The sequence below is a fragment of the Melopsittacus undulatus genome, chromosome 6 (assembly GCF_012275295.1).
Source record: "Melopsittacus undulatus isolate bMelUnd1 chromosome 6, bMelUnd1.mat.Z, whole genome shotgun sequence".
Taxonomy (NCBI): Eukaryota; Metazoa; Chordata; class Aves; order Psittaciformes; family Psittaculidae; genus Melopsittacus; species Melopsittacus undulatus.
The window spans coordinates 52,349,335-52,373,276 of record NC_047532.1 but is presented as its reverse complement, the minus strand read 5'-3'; the positions used below and the strand labels follow the sequence as shown (position 1 = coordinate 52,373,276).

At 35.4% G+C, this 23,942-nt stretch overlaps 2 protein-coding genes across 5 annotated transcripts in view; one reads left to right on the top strand and one right to left on the bottom strand.

Annotated features, from left to right (window-relative positions):
* The window catches only part of RALGPS2 (Ral GEF with PH domain and SH3 binding motif 2), a 120,115-nt gene that overhangs the window by 34,230 nt on the left and 61,943 nt on the right, over positions 1 to 23,942 (bottom strand). The window lies entirely within an intron of this gene.
* Positions 1,170 to 20,787, top strand: ANGPTL1 (angiopoietin like 1). Of its 2 annotated transcripts, XM_034063476.1 has the most exons (6): positions 1,170 to 1,505; positions 1,917 to 2,026; positions 8,265 to 9,122; positions 13,824 to 14,017; positions 16,441 to 16,711; positions 17,725 to 20,787. In XM_034063476.1, the coding sequence occupies exons 2-6, from the start codon at positions 2,017 to 2,019 to the stop codon at positions 17,910 to 17,912; spliced, it is 1,521 nt and encodes a 506-aa protein (XP_033919367.1). In that variant the 5' UTR covers positions 1,170 to 1,505; positions 1,917 to 2,016; the 3' UTR covers positions 17,913 to 20,787. The 2 variants fall into 2 exon arrangements, with proteins under 2 accessions (XP_033919367.1, XP_005150253.1); XM_005150196.3 differs by lacking the exon at positions 1,917 to 2,026.

Sequence of the window (23,942 nt, the reverse complement as noted above, 5' to 3'; positions counted from 1 at the left end):
TACATTTCTCATTTTTCTGTTCTGCTAGAATCAATTTATTTAAAAAATAGAAAGAATAATCAGAAACATCAGATTGTCACATTCGAGTGCTACACTACCTAGGCTGCATAAGTTGTCCCAAACCTAACTTTCATGTCCAAACAGGCATTAAAAAAACCAAACCTACTCAAGTTTTCCACAGGAAGTAAAACATGCTTACTAATTGTAATGAAAGAAATTAATTGTGAGGAGGCACCTGCAATATTACGCAGGATTTTGTAAGCCAATGTATTTGCAGGATTATCTTTCTGAATACCTTGCTCAATTAAGCACTGATTTTTGTTCTTTTAGCTACATCAAGAACTCTTTTGTAGAAAGCTGTTTTCTATGTTTATTTGACACATTTCTGTGAAGTCCAACATAATTTTGAAAGCATATTAGGATAATTCTTTTCCAAATGTAATTTTCAAATCCTTTGTAAAGAAAGCAAAAATATCAGTCAAACCAAACAAAAACACATTTAAGTGCTGGCTGGCTATTGACAGAACTCAGCAATCCTCACAGAGCCTAATCTCTGTGGCTTTTGCTACTTCTGCCACCAGTCAGATGTTATCAAGTATTCTGATACCTACCCAAAATCATCACACACAGTTTTAACATTTTCCACATGTATGGATACTTCATGCATTTAACAACTGGAACTGTTTCTTATTAAGTGAACATCAAGAATTGAATGCGACATTCTGTTGAACATTCTTCTAGACTATAAATGGTTCATTTTTCCTGTTGTATCCAGCCAGGCTGCCCCTTTTATTCCCAGCAACACAAATAGAGTTTCATCAGCCTGAAAGAATCTTTCTTCTAAATGAAGCCCAGTACTGTAATAACTCGAAAGGCATCTTTAGGCAGTGTAGTAAAAAGGTTTGATTTGTAATTGCCTGCTGAACTCTAGCACAGTCTGTTGCCATATGGTACCCTCCCTTCTACTGGCAAACAATCTTTCCTTGTTCAGAGCTTCTCAGCCTCCCTACCCCCTCCTCTTCTGGAGGGTATGGATAGGAAATCCGAAGGAGGAGTTTCTCCTGCTCTCAGTGTGTTGGCGGTGACATCATATGTGGGCTGAACGTCTAAGTTGAGTGTGTGCTTGTTTAAAAAAAACACTGTCCAGAAGTGATGTATATGGAATCTGGGTCAGCTGTAGCTGGTTAGCACACTCCTGCATGTGAGAGTAAAACACTGCAGTTTCAGAAGTCATTTCTTCCTCATCTGGAATAACACATACTGGAACATTACTTTTTCCTTTCTTTTTTTTTTTTTTTTAAATGATTAGTTAGCTTGGTTACTGTATGGAGAAACTCAATTCCTCAGTACAGCTTGGATCTAACAGAGGAAGACAAAAGCAGTTTTCAACTCCAGCTGCAGATTAACAGTCCACAGCATCGGGTATTATAGGAAGAAAAAGCAACTTGGCCTCTGGATTTTCCATCTACCACAGAAGCAAAACAACTGGAAGCCTTTTTTTCTTGGTAAGTTTTAAAGTTATTTTTACTTGCAAGCTTAATTTTGAGCTGTTTGTGAATTCTACCTACGTCTCTTTCAGCATACAACTATGTGAAGAAACATATCTCTCTCAGCCTGAGAAAAGTCTGACAACTAAAATACAAAACTCACTTTCGTGGCATTTGGTAGACTTTGGAAACTTGGAAAGAATTAAAAAAGGACTGTGCATAACAGCAGAGACTAAATCACTCCAGTTGTAAGAACAAACAAATTGCAATTGTTTAGCTGTAAACCTTCCACAGATTTTGATATCTAATGTTACAGAAAATTAATACTACCATATTCTTTGCTAAGCATGTAATCTGGGTATTGTGAACATATGAATGTGAAATTTTAATCCTACCAAAAAGTAAAGCCAAAAATCCTATTGATTTCAGGGAAGCTGGATTTCACCCAACACCAGAGCACAGACCTAGCATTACTAGAACTAGAAAATGGATACCTCAATAAAACCACTGTAAAGTCTCAAGTAAATCAATGCACATCTGTAAGTAGCAATCACTGCATATCATTTCCACTAAATTTTTATTTATGATACTTCTGAGCAGTAGAAGTAGTCTGAGTTGTACAACCAATCAAGAAAGCAGTCATATGTTGATTCAGAATATAATCAAATTTGTAGCAGAAACAATCATGCAGCTGAAAATCAAAAAACATTGCTGCAACAGGCACAGGCACTTATCCCTCCCTTTAACATTTTGTGGAACTATGGTGAAGTTAATTATACCTCACTTGAACAGCAGTTTGTTTCTAAATAAAGATTCATTTCTTAAACATGAAATGCAACATAAAAGGCAACACCATATTAAATGGAAAATAGAGAGTTTTGTTACAGTTCTTTAGGGTATGGGGGAGAAAAGGGAAAGGATGCAGTGGCTCATCAAGGATTAAAACAAAAATATTGTTTACAAACAGAAGACAAAAGTACTGACAAAAAAACCCACAGAACTTCTAATACTTAATCTCCCACTTTCTGCCTTTATTCATACTGATTTGGAAATTAAAACATGGTAAATATTCCAGAACAAAAGAAAAGAATGAAAGTTACAAAATTGTATTAACAAACTCTCAGAAATGTCTGACACACTAAGCGAGAATGAAGGGGTGGTACTAAAAGAAGAGACAAAGTGTTACGGAAAGCAGACTTAATTAACATTTAGTAGCTAAGTCTGAAACACTCTTGACGAACAAGAAAGATGTATTTTCTCCAAGTTCTTGAGCACTTTTCCTTAGTATCTTTTTATGTTTCTTTACATATTAAAAAGAACAATCTAAACAACAACAACAAAAATCAAATTTGAAGCCTACATAGTATGCCTTGGACAACAGTCTCTAATTCATTCATCATTAGCCAAGGTTTTGATTTATGCTGCTCAGAATAATTCCCAAATCTTTCACAAATGAAAACAGCTGAGTCAATTTTAAAGCAATAAACTGTTTGTGTGCAAAGTTTTAAGTCTCTCTTCTTCCCTGTCTTCTAACTACAGAGTCTGAATTTTTAAATGCTTATCTTAAAACAAGTAACACAATACTAATATTATGCTGTTGCCATAAGAATGACCTAAAGTATGATGTAAAAACATGCCATTTTCTATGCCAAGTCTTGCAGGAATTTACTTCAAAGAATGGAAATTCTGAACTTTTAAACTTTTGCCAGTAACTACATTGCTTTATCAGGTCTTAATTATTGTTTTACTGGGCTTGGTTTATTTTTTCGTAACATGCCATAATAATCTGGTCCTTAAAATTTATATACCAATGAATTTAGTAAAAATTTCCTATAACAAACATCACTAGATGCTTAACATCCTCAGTATGACTTACAGAGAATTCTGAAGCCCCTAAATAACACATTTCTGGATGCAAAATGCACCACTGTATTGTACCTGCCTGTTAAAATGGTGCAAATACATACAATGGCTGCAAACAAATATAAAGGAACCCTCAAATAAAAAAAACTTCACCAAAAAGCTGGGAATGCTATGGTATTTTTCTGTGTTTTCAGAATACCTAGTATGGCAAGATTCATAAACCTTTTCTAAAGAGAATTTATAAGCACACCTGATTTTAAAACGTGACATATTTTTAATGGCTACTTCAAAAGCCCCTGAAGATGTTTAGATTGCCTTTCCTAGAAGGAATCAGATTTTTGTTAACCTCAAGCAGAATTCTGTGACTCAATATATCATGTATCTAACAAAATTGAAGAACATATTATTCCTGGATCCCAGTCAATACAATGGAAGTAAGCCTGGTATTTCAGCAAAGGTAGAGTGACTTGCTGGAAAAAAACACTTGATTATATAGGGAAAAGTAACTTACTGAAGTACATGGTATATAAGAAAATCTATGTGCACGTTTCTCCTACAATAAGAGTGGTTTCCCCACATCAATGTTACTTCTAACATTAAGGACCCAGTTTTAAGCTAAGCCCCCAAAAATCTCCACTTATTCTGTAAAGAGATAGGGAAACAGACGGTTCTATTGATTTTTAGCTGCTTAGACACACTTAACAGAAGATGAAGTATGCCCAATATCAATAACAGAGCTTTCAGATTAACTGATATGTTCAGAGGATCTTTCCCAGTATTAGTCTACTTTCTTAAAAAACCTGTTTGCTTCTCCTTCTGCTTTACATGTTCATAAATGGAGGTTTATAATAAAGGGCACTGTTGGTATTTATCATTTGACTATATTGAGTTAATGTCCTGAATAAAGATACATAAATATATACAGAGATATGCTTTCCATACAAAGGAATTCCCATTTACTTGCAGCACTTCCATTATATTCAGTTACAACAACCTATATTGCCCAATCTTTGTCAGCTCTGAAAGAACAGATTCTAATATGTGTTGTGGGTCTCCAAATTCTACATTTTTGTGAATGCGAGAGTCACAGTAGTACAATAAAGAACAAATAGTTTGCTGTGTAGAAAATACAAAACTTCCAAATATTTGATAGCTTCCACACTTCCTCATCCCTGCAACCAAAATAATTAAGTGATACAATAGGTTTGGGGGTAACACAGCCCATGTTATAGCAGTTTTTGGTGAACGATAAAATTAGCAGTTCTTAGTTTATTTTGCTACTTTAAATTGGAATTTTGTTCCTTTAAACACTTTCAGAAGTAATAAAGATTTATTTCAGAAACAAGGTTGGGTTGGGTTTTTCCCCCCTTGTTTTTTTAATTTTGGGTTTTTTTTTTGTTTTGTGTTTTCATGGGATCAGTCTGGAAGAAGAAACCATTAGGGAAGAAGAAAGAAACCAGAAAAAAAGGAATGGTATTAAAATGTCAAATGGTACTGAAGCCCTATCTACAGCTCTGAGTATTTTTGACAAGATGCTGAAGTTTGCATAGCTATGACTAGCTGCACATTTCCTCCTGCACAAGCAATAAAAGATCAGCATGCCAGAACAGACATAATGCAACTTCTACAGAAATCTGAGACCTAAAACTGGGTAACAGAAACATGACATAACCAAGTGCAGTGACAGTCTATTCTAATTTTAAACCTGTGACAGTTCATAAAGAATTAAATAATTATTTTAAAGCTATAATATCTATAATCACAATCTCCCTTGCTTATTTTCCCAGGTCTGCATTCAAGCATTTCAGCAGTCCCACTCACTACAAGCAACTCCAGATATGCAGGAAGGGTTTGAGACTGTGGTTCTGTCTAAACTAATACTTGAGTCTCAATCACTTTAGCTTGTTACATTTATGACACTACCTAAATATATAAACCTGGATATGTGACATAATGTATTGGATTAAAACACCTTGTGCTATTCCCCAACTCAAATATTTGTCACTTTTAGGTCTCATGTATTAGGCTATCATTCTGTAATATTTTGGATAAACAGTTTATATTTTTTTAAGCTGCTTGCCCAGAACATCAGGAAATTTTTTGAAACAGTATTTTCCTTTCCTTCTAAGCTGATTAAAACTCAGGTAAATATCTTCCTCAGAACCTATTCTTGTATAACAAGTTAGGCAGTAAGCTGCTCAAACATACCAAACAACATCATAAGATGTTTATTTCTTTTAACATCAAAATTTCCATGGTAGCATACATGTTCCCTTCCCAGGTAGGCACTCAGAAGGAACTCATCCCTGCTTATCTGAGTGTCTCAGTTTAAAACATTTAAATTATTTCAGAGTTCTACGGCATGTTCTTATGCAGCTGTTGCATTTTGTTATGCTACGTTGAACCTTCTTATTAATTTTATGGCACATATATAGATACAGAACTTCCAACTTTAATACATAAGCATAAAAGTTCAAAATCAACACATAAAATAGTTTTAAAAATCCAGAAAGCAGACTGCAGCAGAACACATGGCCAGAAAGTGGGCAGCACTGCAAAATGTTTCATTTAGTTTTAATGTATTTCAAGGGAAAAATGTGCTACTATCAGAAAACCCCAGCCATTCATTATTTAAGTAACTGTGTAGGGTCCTTAAAAACTATCAAAAACTCGAGTCTTGTTCATCTTTTTGGACTATGAAGTAGCTGATATGTACTGTGAAAATAGTAAAGTACTGGACTTGTATTATGGCTTCAAACTTAACCATATGCCATGACATCACTTTCCTGCATGTGCAAACACTGAATGTAAGAATACTGAAAAGTAATTTAGGTGAAGAAATACCAACTTCAGACAATTAGTTTAGCTCATCCTTATCAAGTTAGAAACCACACAGACCTGTTTTCCATGTATTTACTACGATTCATGTTGAAATTTAACCTAATGAACTTCCTACTCTGAGCATAGTTCAAGTGATTAGCATTTTAAAATATATGAAATTACAAAAGAAAATACACAGTTCTGGAGAAAAGTGATACTTTTTCCTACTTAAAAAAAAACAAACAAAAACCAAACCAAAAAAAACCCCAAAGTCCCCCACATCCAAAAGAAACCCAAACCAAATAAGCCAGGAGTTCCACTTTCAGTCAAGAAATAGTAACAGAGCTTTTAACCAAGCTCTATTTCTGGGAAAATTAAAAAAAAAATAAAAGAAAACATTACTAGTAGACACCAAAATACTTACTACTACATGCTAACAATAAAACAAAACCACACAGAAGTGACTGTAGAAATACAAAGTCTATCAACATTTTTATGTATCTTCTCCACTTACATAGGGTGAGAAATTATTTTCAGTGTATGTCAAAAGCAAGTGTTTTCTTAACCTCTCAGAAGTAGGGTTTGAGATACAACAGCCAAAAAGTTATCTTTTAAGCAACATTTGATCAAGATCACTAGATATAATTCCTGACTGCATGCACAGTATGGTTTGAAGTTCGTAACCGCTGCCCTTAGTGAAGCCAAAAATAAAAGACTAAGGTTGAGAAGACATCATTAGAAGCAATAACATTAAAGCCAGTAAGTGGGAGAAGTGAGTTGACATAAAAGTCACCGTATCATTTATAAATATGAATGTAAAGGAAGCGTTATAGGTCTGCTTCTCTTTCAGGGTGACTGTTTCAGGATTGCCAAATGCACTTGAACTTGGCAGGAACAACATGAAAATTAACTTTCTCTGGTTTTACTTTTTTTCTTTTTGTAACTATACAAATGCCACTGTACAAGGTCTCCTAGGCCTGCTAACAGTAGTCTGGAAAGGAAAGCAAGATCAGTAGCTGAGATAAGAGCAGAAATCTGCTTGACAAAGCAAATAAAACATGCAAAATGAGAGTTTGTGTTCTTTTAGGTGGTTGGATGGGTTTTGTTTGGTGTTTTGGGTTTTTCTCTGTTTTTGTTGTTTTTTTTGTTAGGTACTTTGGTCATCATATCAAATATTTAGCAAATACAGCTAAAAACAGGTCTCCAAAATTATTCTTGGATCTTTATCACTGTATTTTCATTTCTTACATAAAGTTAAAAGAAATACATTATTTTCTTAAAAAACACTTTGGTATCATATTTATAGTGATAACAGACCTGATACTTCAGTGTTATTCAGATAAAAATACTCTCACAGATACAAATATAGTGTGACAACAATTTTAAATGATCATCTCAAAGGCAACTAAGTAGGAACAGATGCAGAACAGTGTTACAGGTTTTCCCTACAAATTTGAAGTTACCTGAATACATAATTTTGCACCATTTAAAGACAATTATTTTACACTAATCTCCTGCCTAACATTAATGTCCAAAAGTAGCGCTAGATATGTGTGTATTTTTCAAGTTACTAAGTCCATGTATGAATTTGAAAAATGTGTGTTTGTATGAATAGGTATGTAGATAGTATTTAACAAATTATACATCTGTATGTATATACAAAGTCAAAAGAGGACCAGAAAGGCTTATATAAATTCCCATATTTATATATTTTTGAAAAGACTATCACTGTCTTTCTACTTCCCTTTCATGAAGATACTCTGAGAGCACTTTATATGTTCTATAACCTTGTGCATTTAATTGCAGTTGAATTTATAATGAAAGCATAATACTCACTATAAGTAGAACATTGTTTCTGAAAATTTATCTCTTGCAACAACTTCTCTACTAAATCCAGTACCAAAATTTTAGGGTTTGCTGCTCAAAACAGAGAGCTATTCTTTGAAGCTAATCTAATGGATTCTAACTCCAAGTAACAGATTGCAAAGACCTGTCTGTATATATGTAAGCATGGCAAAGAAATTAATTCAGGCAGCTTAAGCAGTACAGGAACCTTAGTTATTTAAATAATTTTGGTTTTTATCTGTTCAACAGTCTCTTGTGACAGTCATCATACTTGCTTTAAAATGAAGATATTTAAATGGACTTTGGGCGTACTACTGTTCCTGCTGTTGTCTATTGGGCGCTGTACAGAACAATCTACGCCAAATAAAACATCTCAGCGGAGGCACCCTCGTTCAGCAGACAATGGAGAGGAAGGGAAGAAATGCGGTTACACATTCTTGGTCCCAGAACAAAAAATCACAGGGCCAATTTGTGTGAATACTAATGGGCCAGGTACTGGTAACAGAAAAGATGAAGTCACAAGAATGGACATAGAGAACCTGAAGGATGTGCTGTCCAAGCAAAAGCAGGAGATTGACATTCTGCAATTGGTAGTGGATGTGGATGGAAACATTGTGAATGAAGTAAAATTACTGAGGAAAGAAAGTCGTAACATGAACTCTCGGGTCACCCAACTCTATATGCAGCTCTTGCATGAGATTATTCGAAAACGTGATAACTCACTTGAGCTTTCCCAACTGGAAAACAAAGTCCTTAATGTTACAACAGAAATGTTGAAGATGGCAACAAAATACAAGGAGCTTGAAGTAAAATATGCAGCATTGACTGATCTTGTAAATAATCAGTCTGTGACCATCTCTCTGCTGGAAGAGCAGTGCTTGCGAATCTTCTCACGACAGGACACCCATGGGTCTCCACCTCTTGTTCAAGTTGTTCCACAGCACATTCCTAACAGCCAGCCATACACTCCCATTCTTCTGGGAGGTAATGAGATACAGCGAGACCCAGGTTACCCTAGAGACAGAGATGTAAGACCACCACCTGATCCAGCTACTTCTCCTACAAAGAGTCCTTTCAGAGTCCCACCACTGGCTTTAATAAATGAGGGTGAGTTACCTATCACTATTTACGTAACCTAAGATTCCTCTATTTCAGAGACGAACTGTCCTGGCTATCAAAATGGAATGCAGAACTTAAAAAGTATCTGATACAGCTAGCCCTTGCTCCTGATTCTGATTTTCTCCCCCTGCCTCAAGGAAAGCTTTAGTTTGACGGTCTACTCATTAAGATATAGGTGCATAAGATGAATTTGTTGAAATAGTTGATACTCACAAATTCAATCTGAAGAATTTACACCTCTGAGTCATAAAGTATTGGCATTTCTGTCTTCAGCTGGGTTTGAGTTATGGGTATTAAAATTCTATACTTTCTAGTATTTAGCCCTGTTTCTTTGAAGATGCCTATTAACTACATGATAAAGTAACTGGCAATGGTGAATAAGATAAAGTATCTCATCTTAAATAAAGGAAGTAATTTTACAGTGGTTATTCTTTATACTTACACATATACATTTGCCAGAAGTTAATCTTGCTAGGATTTTACTCCTCCTATTCCGAGCTGTTAGAAATTAACATCTAATTCCACCAACACAGCTGTGCAATAGGTCTCTTAGGTAAGTCTGAAAGGATAACTGCACTCAACTTTGAAAATTTATATAATAATTATATTGCCAGTAATCTGATGTCAGTAGAGGATGGCAAGTTAAACTAATACCACAGATATTACGAAAATACATTCAGGAGACTGTGTCCCATCTTCATGTGTCATTCTTCAGATTAAAAAAGGAAACAAAACTAGTGACAAGAAATTTAACTACCTCTGAGCTGCCCTTACATCTATCATGATTCTTACTCTATTAAAATTTCGACACAATTGCAATAAAAAAAATTAAGAATTCAGAAAAATAAGTTTTTCTCAGATATCTGTTCAAGCGCTTGCTTTTGGCTTCTGTTAGCTTGAACAGCAAAAGGGTTTGGGGGGTGTGTGTGTGTATGTGTGTTGGGTTTGGGTTGGCTTTTTTTGCTTTCAAATTGCCTTTAGTCACTGCTGGAAGTTCAGCTTAGTTCTTAAAATTATTACAAATGTTTACTTGGGACTGTTCTACAGCATTACAAAAAACTAGCTGCTGATGCAAAGAACAACTATTTTTATTCAGTGTCTACAGAAAATTTTGGCACAAACCCAAGTAACATGCCAGATATCATGAGAATTTAAATCACATATCATGACACAAAGGAAACAGCTAATATAAAGGCATTATGTTAATGTCTGGTCAAACAGCAAAACTGTAATCCTTAAAAACCCAGCAACCTCATGTTTCCCATAAAACCATGCTTCAAGGTTTTGTATAAACACTTTTTCTCCCTCAATATACATCTGCTGTACATACAAAATGAAGCAATAGCACTACATTCCTCCAAATTGTCTACCACAGTTTTCACTATCCCCTTTACCTGCGAAAGTTCAGAGTTTGAAAGTAGTTTTTGTAAAGGAACATAAAGAAATATTAGGCAATTTCTTTTAACATTATTCAATTTCCTTTATTTAATACTAGATTCCCAAGTTTGAAGTTTAAGCATTTCTTCTCTGGCGAAATGAGGGTTCAAAATTGCTACAGCTGATACAGCATCAGTCATCAAAACCAAAACTTCTAACTTGCAACACAAAGCCCAGTTATTATCCTTGATTTTTTAAATTAAGGTAAACACACTTAATGGTGCACAGAACCAAAATTTCCTATGTCATAGAAAAAATAATTTTCCAGTTAAAAGATAGTGACTATTTATAATGTATAGAGATGTCAAATAAGACCAATGAAAACCAAACAGTCCTATTTAGAAACAGATCTGTCAGGCTTGGTTATGACAGGATAAACAACTGGCTCTACAAACTGAGGAAGAATAATGCTCCTGTGAATTAAAATTTTCACAATTCTTAGTCCTTGAACTATAGCCAGTGTTCCCAAGTTTTACTGCCACTACATTGCAAAAAGTAGCTTTAAGTAGACAAATTACTTGAAAGTTGCACACAGCCCTCTGTTTCTAATACCTCTCTGTTAACAACGTGTTGTGGGTTTTGTTTTAATAAGTGCCCCATTTTATTTTGGATTTTTCCTCTATTATTGCCAAAAAAATTCTCTGTATGAAGCTTTAAATAAGCAAAGCTTCTATATCATCTGCTCAAGATAGCGTCTGGCATCTTAAAGAAGATTCAGTCATCATTTTATTAAGCTTCCAACTTAAAATATTTCGTCACTTTCCTTCTCTACTACGTCTAATTTACAATATAATATGATCTGTACTAAATTGTAAGTCAAAACCACAATTTTAAAAATGTATTATTTAACAAATCTTCTCAGAAAATCTCCAATTTCTGTCTCAGCAGCTTAAGAGTTTACAGACTGTTACAAAAGACTAGATATGCATGAGATACTTATTCCTTGCATAGGTAACAATATTTTAAACAGAAAAATTATGTTTTCTTCATTAGCCAGTGTCCACTCATACCAGCATTGTGAAGAATGTTACACTGCTTCAGAAATCTCAGTATTTCCACTGAACAAGAAACGCATCAGTTCTTACACCATGAACTTAAAAATAATTACATATAACAAAAGAACTTCTCAAAAGTGATTTGAGGCTCTACACCGAAAGTCACTTGATTTCTTGGATTTCTTTACACTGAGAGCAGAAGTTTGTTACTTCTAGTCCAACATTAACTTGTGATAAGCACATACTCAGATTCGAGCATCAAAAAGCAGATGAGATGCATCCTGAGACCTCAATGTCAGCTGAAATTCAGAAGTGATCAAAGTGTGTTATATAACCAGACTAGCACAGTTCTCTCTGCCTTAAAATCACTCCAAATGTCTGTTTTGGCATCTCATGGAAAAATGAACCCCCAATTCCTCCTCAGAAGAAATATGAAATAATATACAGCAGATCTAACTGAAATATTCTTACTATTCAATGAACACTAGAAAGATCACTACTTTCCTGCTAATGCTTTTTCTAATGCTACAGTTGCTTACAACAGTACTTCTAGAACCACCTCCCTGTTCATTTATACAGCATCCAAATTTACTTCACACAGTTCAAAGAAAGAGAGTGAGAACCAACTTAGCCAAGGAATTATCTGCCCACTGGACAAGCTTTGCAATGCACACAATCTACATGGAAAGTTTAATTGTAAGCAAGAGAAAAATCCCTCATATACCAAAGCTACAGTATTTCTTTCCTAAGCTACTACTGCATGCAATACAAGAACGACAAAAACATTGATAAATACTGACAGTACAGTATATGTAAGCAGCAGTACTTAGGATGGCTTAATGCCTGCAGTGTTCCTGGTAGCACTGTCTCACCCAGAATCTCCTAGTAGTCACCTTCATTAGATACACAAGCTTTTTGCACTCTAATACGAAGTACTTTCTGGATTTCTGCTAATTACACACCCAAATGGCAACTTTCGTGATTTTCAATCTCAATCTGCAGTGAAGATCACTTTCACTCAACCTCTACTTTGCATTAAAGAATAAACTCAGTAACTGTCTTCTATGTTTCTTTGCACATTAGCTTTGTCTCTGATCAGTTTTCTCTAAACTTGCAAGTATATTTGAGAAAACCTCCTAAAATGAAAGGAATGCTCTAGGTAATTTAAGTTCAGATTTACCGAGAATGAGTTTTCAAAGCACGTAGGGTGCTGACCACTAACTAGCCATCAGAACATACCCTGATTTTCCTTAGTAAATAACCAGTCTCTAAACCAGCTGAAGTAATGATACATGAACATAAATCCTTTTTCTAAAAGGCAGAAATAAAAATACTACCAAAAATTGAAAGGCAAACAAGGCAAAATTTTCAGAAGTATGTAAGCTGCGAGCTTCTTGCAAAATAACCAGATGCTCTTCTGTAGGTACTGTTTGTAAAATCACTACTCACATGGCCTAAAATAAAGCTTTCAAGCAGTACTGCTAACAGCAATAGCATTTTTGTAGAATCACAGCCCTGAAAAAAAGGATGTGAGCCCTTGTAGCTGCTCAAAAGTCCTTCTCCACTGCTTATTTGCTTGATTGGTATTGACATACATATATAACACCAGGATGACAGGAAACTTTTAAAAGATTCCTATCCCCAGTTAAGAGGCTGATCCTATAACTGCGTAAGCACATAAAGGCAAAAAATTTATACAGCATAAGAATACTCTTACACTAAAGTCCACATATGTAGAATTTTGGCAGTAAATATTTCATACAGCAGCTCTCAAGCTATTTATGTACTAGGAGGGTGCATGTGTGTCATTCATGTTTTGGGTTTATTTTAAACTTCCACTAGTTTCAAATGGATACACTAATATTCATGTACATTTATTCAGATGAGAGCACAATGAAGTAAATTGATACTTACCTTTTGCAAAAGGTAAAGAGAGAAGAAAGGTGAAAGAGAAAATAGTGAAAATCAAAATGCAATTCTTAAACATCAGTGTGGAGATCACAGTAGAACACCACAGATGAAGCTAAAAAATAGGTGTTGTTAACCAAAGTAATCATCTGATTAGCAAAATCAAGTTTTTGTTTAAATATATATGGAATATTTATATATACAGTTTATCTAAGACAGTAACTTTTTACACTGTTTCCCATGGTAGTTTTACCTTAATTACCGATTTTCCATAACCATTACAAAATATGCTTGAACTATGTCCACTGCACAGCCAAGCTCGAATGCTTACAGTATTTCTTTCAAAAAGGCCCATTCAAAGACTGCCAACAAGCCAAGGAAGCTGGGCATTCCAACAGCGGGATTTATATGATCAAACCTGAAAATAGCAATGAGCCAATGCAACTATGGTGCGAGAACAGCCTGGACCCTGGAGGATGGGCAGTTATTCAGAAGAGGACAGATGGATCTGTCAACTTCTTCAGGAACTGGGACAGTTACAAGGTAACTTCTGGAATGCAGAAAACCAGCTACTTCATTTCACTGACATTACCTATTGCAGTCAAGATGATGAAAACTTTTCAAATGCAGTTCTTTACTACAAACTGTTGCACTGAATGATAAACAGTGAGGAACTGCAGACAGTTGCTTAAGTTAGACAGTAAAATTAATTTTATCAACAAAGGTAACTAAAAAGAGTGGTCGTCCCTCAGAGGCAAGTATGTTTCAGTGGGAATGATCCTTTCCACTCAATGCACTACTGAACTTTGTATAAACTTACTGGCTTAAATAGCCTGCATTTGTAATGCACAACCCAACAACTGGGGAGACATGTTATTCTAGACAGTGACCAGGAAGCAGTTTATTACAAAGACTTAACTAAACACATTATTTTTATTAACACACTGAGACCTACAGCAAGTACTTTAAAAGCTTAATTGTCTCCCTTATGAATAAGCAGTCCCAGCCAGTGGAATTACTGATTTAAGCACATTAACAGATTTGCAGGATCAGGACCTCAACTTGAAAAAATTCCTAATAAAGCATTAATAGAAATACTTTCTACCTGTAAAATTAGGTTAGAAATCTGAAGATGTAGGGGAATACATTCTTATTTGTTACTGGGATATTAACGCTCCAGCACACCTAATGCCTAGGATGACAAACACATGTTGGTCTGGAGTAATTACACAGAATCACAGAATAGTTAGGGTTGGAAAGGACCTCAACATCACCTAGTTCCAAACCCCCTGCCATGGGAAGGGACATCTCCCACTACACCATGCCACCCAAGGCTCTGTCCAACCTGGCCTTGAACACATGCTAGACAGGAAATCTAGAAGTTCATTTGTTTGGGTCTGAAACCTACTTGGGTTTGGTTGGTATGAAACCTATTGATTTCATACATACAAGATAGTTTTTCCCCATGATGTTGTGCTCACTGTGTTTTGTAGTGGAGCTGCAATTGCCATGTGCATTTTGTCTGAAGGGAGAACCAAGTCACCTTTAACTCAACTGGTAATCTTAAAACAATACAATATATACAAAGGAACTGACAAAAAATTACAATGAGGATTTTCACTTTTTGCATTCTTGGAATGTAATAATTCAAATGTAAATCATTTAGCAGCAGTTATTCAATACTTCTCAGAAAAGTAGGTGGTTGTGTTTTGGGCTGGTTTGTTGTTTGGGTTGTTTTGTTTTGTGGTTTGTTTAACATTATGAGGCAGTTACAGAGTGCCTTATAAATTAACCATGAATATTTTCAACAAAATGCAAAGAAAATGTAAAAGAGTGTGTAACTGACGATAACTGCTCAAGCCTAGGCAAATTTGCCCCTAAGAGATTTCTCATTAAATTGCAGTGGACAAAGATTCACCTAATTTCAAGTACCTGAAGGTGCACCTCTGTGACTGGCTTTAAACTAAAGCCTGCAACACTGACAACAGAAATGTCTCCCACGCCCACATTTCTGCTTCTTTTGTGACCTCTGTGTGGCTGTTACAATGTTGACCCAAGGGAAGTATTGCAAATGTGGCCAGGAACCCGGCCAAAAGCACTGCTACCATTTTTGGCAGCAACACACTGCTAGATCAGCTCAAGCCACTCCTGAAACTGCAGCTTGAATTAGGAGCCTAGCCTGTTTACCTACTAGGGGGAGACTTCTTCAGAAATGATTCAAAGCAGGAAATCAACTGTAGGTCCTACATAATCAATGGTCTGAGAACAAGGGTAGGAAGACCTCACAGACTAGGATGCATAATAGATTGCTGTGGTGGATAATACACCTACTTTAGCTGCAACAAACACGAACAACACTTGTTTACTCACGGACAAGAAAATGCAGATATGAAATATCACATCACAGTTACTGTACTGGTAGTTTATGATTTGAAAAGAAAGCCATCTTTGTAGTTACAAATCTAGTAAAGATTATAGATGAATTGTGTGATTAAATTTACAGTAAAAAACCCTAACAGGAGTTGTATTAAAAAGGCAACAGGAAGTCATTTAACTTGAATATTGAAACTGTTGTTATCATAATACCCTTTCTAACCTGGAAATACACCACCTTAAATTTCATTATTCGTACATTCTTATAGGTCCTCTTAGCTTTATCAAGAAGTTTTTGTTGTTTCAGCTTCCATATTCTATCTCCCTTTACCTTAAAAAGAAGGCATCACAGAAAAAAAATAGTTTTGCCACCCTTTACTGATTCTGGCAGTACCTCAGGTAGCTAGCAGTCCAACTGAATAAACGGCCAAGTGCAGCAAAATAAAGCATTTAAATGCACGGGTTAAGCAGACATTCAGAGCTTAAAAGGCTTTCAGTACCCTAGTTCCACTGGTTTCAAACACTCCTGCTGATGAATGTTTGACAAACAAGAAAAACCAAACTAACACCACTTCTGATTTTCTTTTGCACAGAAAGGATTTGGAAACATTGATGGAGAATACTGGCTGGGACTAGAAAATATTTACATGCTTACCAATCAGGATAATTACAGACTACTGATTGAATTAGAGGACTGGAGCAACAAGAAGGTTTATGCAGAATACAGCAGTTTCCGCCTGGAACCTGAAAGTGAATTCTACAGGCTACGTTTAGGCACATATCAAGGAAACGCAGGCGATTCCATGATATGGCATAATGGAAAGCAATTTACAACACTGGACAGAGACAGGGATATGTATTCAGGTAAGGAAACTGGTACATATGTAAAAAAGAGAATACAACAGATTACATTTATGATACCACCTTTAAAAAATGAAGTACAAAAAAAGTATGTAAATTCTGATAAAACAACTTTATTGAAAGATGCTTCAAATCAATTATGATAGAAATTGCATCGACAGGGTCCCTGCAAGCCTCTGAGCTGTTCAAAAATTCAATTTCTATCACGTCCATTGCAAGCACACTTGAGCCAGCTTTCTGTTTAGCTCAATGACACATCCTTACCACTTGCATGTGACTCTAATCTGAGTATCTGTCCAGGTGACCTCTGAGAGTAGCGCTGTGGCCACATAATGGAATTATTTTATCACCATGAACTAAGTGGCACAAAAGGAGCTGCAATTGTGCACTGGCTTAGTTATGTACCAATAATTGAGAAATGGGCAGATCATTTTGTTTCATTCTCTCTGAAGGGCAGTTTTTTGTTCATTTCAATCCTCTTACTCAAGCCTTCCTCTTAAAACCCTAGCAGTTAAAGAAAGGTTGGGGAGTGTAGTACTTCAAGCTGCCTTTTTTTTTTTTTTATCTGTCAATAACCATAAAGCTGGACAAATCTTGCAAACTCTTAAACAAGCCTGTAACAGTAAATACACAAGTTACAAGCAACTCTTTGTGGAACTGTGGCCCTGCGTGTTGCTTGGGACTGTATCAACTCATATTGCTTCCACTGAAGTATTTCTAAACAGTACATATTCCAAGTTCCTTGAATGTTAGCTCATGGATAAGCACTGCTGGTAGTCTACAGCTGATCTCTAGTTTTCAGCTGACACATTAAAGAAGATGTCAATAATCCTCTTTCCAAGCAATGGCTGTTGTTATAACAGAATTTATAGTCTAGGTAGAAGCAGAAATTGCTTTGACCACAACAGGTTATAAAGTACTTCAAAGGTCCCTCTAAGAATAAGCCAGAACATGAAAGCATTTGCTAATCTCCATTTCTCCTCTTTAAAGTTCACCCATCTGTTTTTGTCCGACAGGCAACTGTGCTCATTTTCACAAAGGCGGCTGGTGGTACAATGCGTGTGCCCACTCCAACCTTAATGGGGTGTGGTACAGAGGAGGCCACTACAGGAGCAAGTATCAGGATGGAGTATTTTGGGCTGAGTACCGGGGAGGTTCCTACTCCTTGAAAGCAGTGCAAATGATGATCAGACCTATAGACTGAGGAAGAATATCCCACAGCACTCAAGTGATCACATATAAACTTCTCAATGCTTGAGTTCCAGAAAAATAAAATATCACTTCTTAATCATTATTTTGCACAATCTGCTCCTGCAAAATGCAGGTCTACAGTTTTCCTGTCTTTTTCCCCCCTGTTGTGTTCCCCTCTCCTACTTTAGAAAGCTTTTCTACTGTGACAGATGGTGTTTTTTTCAAACACACATTCACAAAAGCAGATGTTTGTGCTTGCAAGGCATATTTATCTTTGTTCAAGTCCAGCATACTTTATGTAAACAGTCATTAAGGCTGGCTAAAAAAATCCAGATATATGACAAGAGATAAGCTTTTTGACTTAAAAAGCTTATGCTTTTTTCAGGTTAACTCAACCCTTAAATGTAAATATGTGAAATGACATTGTCTTGCTTTAATGTGAAAATTGATTTTTTGATGATTGATAGTTATTTAACAATTTATTTAAAAATGTTGGTATTACTTTCAAAGAAAATCTGACTTCATATTACTGGTTTAAAATTTAAGATTTACTCCAAGAAGCTACACAAAAATTGAAAGTTCTAGGTTTGGCAGCAGAGGGATTTTTGCAGCAGAGGGATTTTTGCAGCAAATAATCATTTCAATATGAAGTGGTGAACTAAATATTAAACATAAGATTTCTTAGTTATGTAGAGAATTCCTTAGGATCTGCATATCCTACCTTCTGTAAAATACTTAGGCAAATTGTTCCTAACCTAAGAAAAATTAATTGTATATAATTACTGATCAGCTTAAGACAACCAAATTGCTTGGTACTTTTTTTTTTTACTTTCAATCTCAATATTCAAAGAACTTAATTAAACAAAAATATTTCTCAATACTTTGACCTTAAATAGCACAATTAAAAGTCCTGATATTAAAATCATGACTTGACACTTGGGAGACCCTTCCCTGCTCAAATTCAGAGCAACTGATGTCTGAACAAGTGTTCACATATACTAATTAAGAGAAGGACCAAGTCACTGAACATTAGCAGTTTCCCTCCAACGCAGCTTTCTGCTGACATAATAAAACAAAGGTTAGAGATCAGCTCCAAGTGTATTCTTCCTGACACCGAAAGTTGGGCTGCTCTTATGACACACACATTTCCCTTCCTCTATATGTATATAAAGCTTTTGATACTTTCTATATTAAATTTTCTACCTTCTATATATCAAATTTCGACTGGAATTAATATGTAATTAAAGAAATTGATTAGAAAATGCTTTCCAACCTTTTTCCAACAAAAGTCATACCACATTGCATCAAAACAAGATATTTTCAAAACCAGAAACGTTCACTTCAGGTACCAGTCTCCAAAACTAAAGCTTTCTTTCTAATATATAAAACTTAATAATTGTACTTAGCCATACAGCTTACCTAACTTAATTTGATATTACACAAAACCTAAATATGCTGTTCTGAACGGTAACTAATGTATTTGTTTGGCACCTCCCATGTGCCTTCAGGATTTTAAAGAACTTCGCCCCTATTTAACATAAGAAACCCTAATAGCTGAAACAATCATAATATTATTGTGATGGTAAATTAGTTGATATCAATAGTAATGCAAAATCTCATTTGTAATTCAGAGGACAGAAAATAGCATTTTGCTTTCAAAGCACATTCCCTGGAGTAGATAAAGCTTCATTGATAATATAGGGCTGCAAGGGCTGCAGTTAAATCCTTGGTCGGAGATCAAAGCCAACAACTCTCACCAATATTTAATTGGGGCTGCAGGGGTGTTTGGGTAGGTAGGGAATTAGTCCCAGTATATTCCATTCCCAAATACCAAGAATTTTATCTGACATAAATAATGATAATTATGAAATTGCTCTTCATATAATATTTGTTTGTTACAAATATTGTACAGGCCTCATTGAGTGTTCTATACAAATGCTTTTTAATTGCAAATGCTTAAAATTCAGACTATTTATAAACTGTTCTTTTCTTTCTATGACAGCTGGACAGGGAAACAGTTCAGGTAAATTTAAAACCTGAAAATGCCCTCCAAAACATTCCTTTAATGAACACTTCTGACAACTTCAGCTCATTCAACCAACAGATTTCCTCTCCTTGGAAGAGATCTTATTTTACCACAAGGATCTCTTGCCTGCTACAAAAACAGTGGTTGTTTATTCAGCACAGTCAGTGAAAGGTGTAATTTGCAGAAACCCAAAAGTAAAATTAGCTTGCACTCAGCCTTTAAATTAAATCTTATATATTAGACATGTAAAAAGTTGAGTCTTCCCCAATTTAAAGCTGTAGGATGACGTTAGCTAAACATTATTACAAAATAAATCCAGACAGCTCAGACTGCACACATGCTGTGCTACTGGAAGAGAAGACTTAATTGTATGTTGCTGATTTAAGATTACAAGAAGGGAAAGCGTAGTATCTCTTTTTCAGGTTGGTTCATATTCTACAATAATTTACTACTTTAAAATGCTTATAACTCTATCAGTTCTTAGCTTTCAGGTTGAATTTCCTAAGCAGGGTAAATGACTCTAAAAGTTAAATGTTTTCACTCACACCTTTTTTTAGAGGCATATTTTGTAGCTTCAAGCTTACTGCATTGGACACTCATCAGCAGTGTGTCTGAGAAGGATGTAACTTTCACCATTCTTGTACTATCAGTCCCAATTTAATCAAACAGATCTTGAAGAAGTTTAACCTCTACTAAATCTGAAACACAGTTTTCACATGTATTTCCAAAGTCTTTTGCAACCATTACCATGGAGGTAGCTGAATATTCATCATATGAATACTTCAGTAACCTGGTTTCAGCTTTTCTGTTTCTGGATCTAATTCCTGAAAAACAGCTATAAGAACATATTTCACAAAGTAGTACTGCTTAGTTAAATAAAAATCTTACTTCTCAAGAAGTGGCTCAATTGTTTCATTGTGCAATCTCAAATAATCAGAACTCCATGATAAGACTCCCTGTAAGAATGAGTTTTTATTCCAAGGCAAAATATAGCATTTGTTTGGCTACTTTAGTTGGCCCCGTGATGCACCATTGACAACATATCCCACACTGTGTAAATGAGGACCAAATGCTGGACATTTTTATTGGTGTTGCACAGCTCTTAGCCCTTGCACACTGACAATGCGCTGCTCTCACTTGCATTTCTAGAACTATGAAAGCACACCACACCTGTTGCTGCAACAAACTGAAAAATATTTTTTTCTCCCCCTAGTTAAATGTGGAAGGACATCTTTACCTTGACCACAGTGAGTGAGCTGTGGTAATAAGAAAACAATGTATACTTCTGCGTCTATTCCTATTGCAAAGACTATATACAAAAACCCCACCACCTTACTTTTTATCTCAGAATGTTAGGACGGTCGTGAAAAAACTCCACACCCACATTTGATATTTGGCTGCGTAAGGGTAAACCTAGTAACCTCTAAATGGTAGAGCATTCATCCTTGAAACCACAGCCAAAATTCCCTTATATGCTCATTTTCCCTATGACCTTCCAAACACGGTTCGTCACAACGAACGCTGATACTCCTCCAGAGGGGATTTGCAATGGCAAATACAACTGTATGGCAGGCTTGATTCTCTGCACTCTTCTAAAAAGCATTTTAGGGAAGCACAACTTCAGGATCTCTAAATCTACACTGAAGAAAGCCCTACCACACCCCTTTTTTACCCCTGAGAGGAAATGGACTTTATGATTAATCCCCCTGCCTGGCATACACCACAGTCACAATCTTGAACTGCAGACTTTAGGTAGATTTTTCTACACCTTTTAAACCAGGAATAGCACTATGATTTTACATCTGCAACAGCAGAAAATGATCCTTTCGGAAATTATAACCTGGTACCCTTAAAACAGTAATACAAGCAAACTAAGTTACCTCTGTTCCATATGACTCTTGCATTAGTAAAAATGCCTTGGGAAGGAACTTTAAGGAATAATACTCCAGCAGATCTACTCAGGTCTTACTGGACAGTAAAGCTTGAAATCATATGAGAATAACTGGACTCAACAGCCAGGCCTCCAAGATGGATCCAGATTTATCATGACTGTAGTTTCAAGGCAATTTTGCTCTTTTTTCAATTATTTAAACATTACAAGATTAATTTTAGTGGGAATGCACCAGTAGGTATGCTATTCCATTGGAGTTTTAAAAAAGGCTTGAAGATACTCTTTGTATCATCAGTAAGAACCGATACAATTTACAACCAGGTCACAACACATTCTTTAACCACAGCAGGTTACAGCAAAAGGCATTTCTTTCTTTTTAAGTAAAAGGAAATAGACATTTCACTTCAACAAACTATCAAAAGTCAAAGTCTATTCTAATACAAAAGCTAGGCAAGAAGTTGCTAATAAATTGAGGAAAACATCTGTAACAGAACAAAACTTAAAACATTGTTTTCCAACATTTCACTTTTTTTTTTTTTAATATACACTTGCACACAGTAATGCAGGATTTTTAAAGTAACAAATACACCAAAGCATAAAGATTTTTCTGTACAACAGTCAGTAACAGAAGACTGTAACAGCAAAGGTCAGAGTATCATGAGATTTCAAAAAATCTGACATCAGATTGGCTTGGAACTTTTCCAATCAGCAAGAAAACAATTCGAGTCTGGCTTCAAATTTCAAAAATCATGGCACATAGGTAAAAACATCTGGAAAGCTAGAAACTACAGTCCAGAACCATATACAGCGCATATATGCTATATGTTACACATGATGAGAAAGCTACAAAATCACATGCTTAATCACATCACATGCTTGACTTTTTTGCCCTTTTTAATTTGGGTCTAATTTTAATAGCTATGTCAACAAACAGGGTAGCATAGGATAGTATACCACAACGGAAATTTTCAAACCTGACCTTCAGACAAAATATGCTCATGATGCTTCTACCATTCTAGGCATAAATAATTACCAATATCTGAATAACTGAAATTACAGGGAATTAATAGCTGTTAAGATCGTGTTGAAACTGATGGATGTTTCTGGGAGGGATGTAACAAGGAAGTAAAAACTGAAGGCAGAATAAGGAATTCTATAAAACTATCTGTCACTAATATTATTATTGTTTCTCCCCAGAAATGTTTTTTATTCTTTTTAAGTATAAAGCATGCACAATTGAACCAATTTCACAAAACCTAAGTATATGCATTTTAGAGACATGATTCTAGAACCTGGCATCAATGATGGTATTGTCATTCATACCAAGCTATGAAGCTACCGAAATAGTATTGTGATGAACACACAGCTCACAGCATAAAGATGACTGCCAAGTTACTAAGCTTGAAGAAGTTAATAGCCCAGCTGAGTAAAGGAAGTACCAAACTTCAGGAACCAGTTGATTACAACTTACTAAGCCTTAGTGACCACAAAAAAGTCATCCTAAATTTAGGTGTAAAAGCAACTTACATCTGAAAAAATATCAACTATTTTTTTTCCTCAAAAAGTAAAAAATTGGGTAAACATTTCCTTAATTTTATCAACATGATACCAAAGAAAAGCTACATTAAAAAAAAAGGCACACTGACTACTTTAGCCAAACTAAGCAGAGTCATTAAGTAAAACTCGATTATCTTGGCAACAAACACAATACATATTAAACACATCTATCTAGCTTTCAGATACAGAGGAATATCATTTACTCATAATTAGTCTATAAGGCTGAGTCAGTCATAACAACCCAGTTTCTCTTGTCACCTTAGCATAATTAAATGCAGCAATTTTATCACGTTCCAAACCAAGATCTACATATATTTATCTCAGAGGTTAGTGATTTATTATCTTCTCATAAATTAAAAGCCATCATTACTATAACAGTCAAGTATTTGTCACTAAGAGTGCTAGCAGGCATAACAATTTAAGTACTTCTCCAGAAGTCTGTTAATGCATCTATAAAGCATATGGAAAAACAATTTCCCAGAAAACTGATACTGCATGTAAAACCTGAAGTGTTTGTGAGGTTTAAAAGGTGTTTCTTTCTGAAGCTAGTGAAGTTAGCTCTTGTCAAA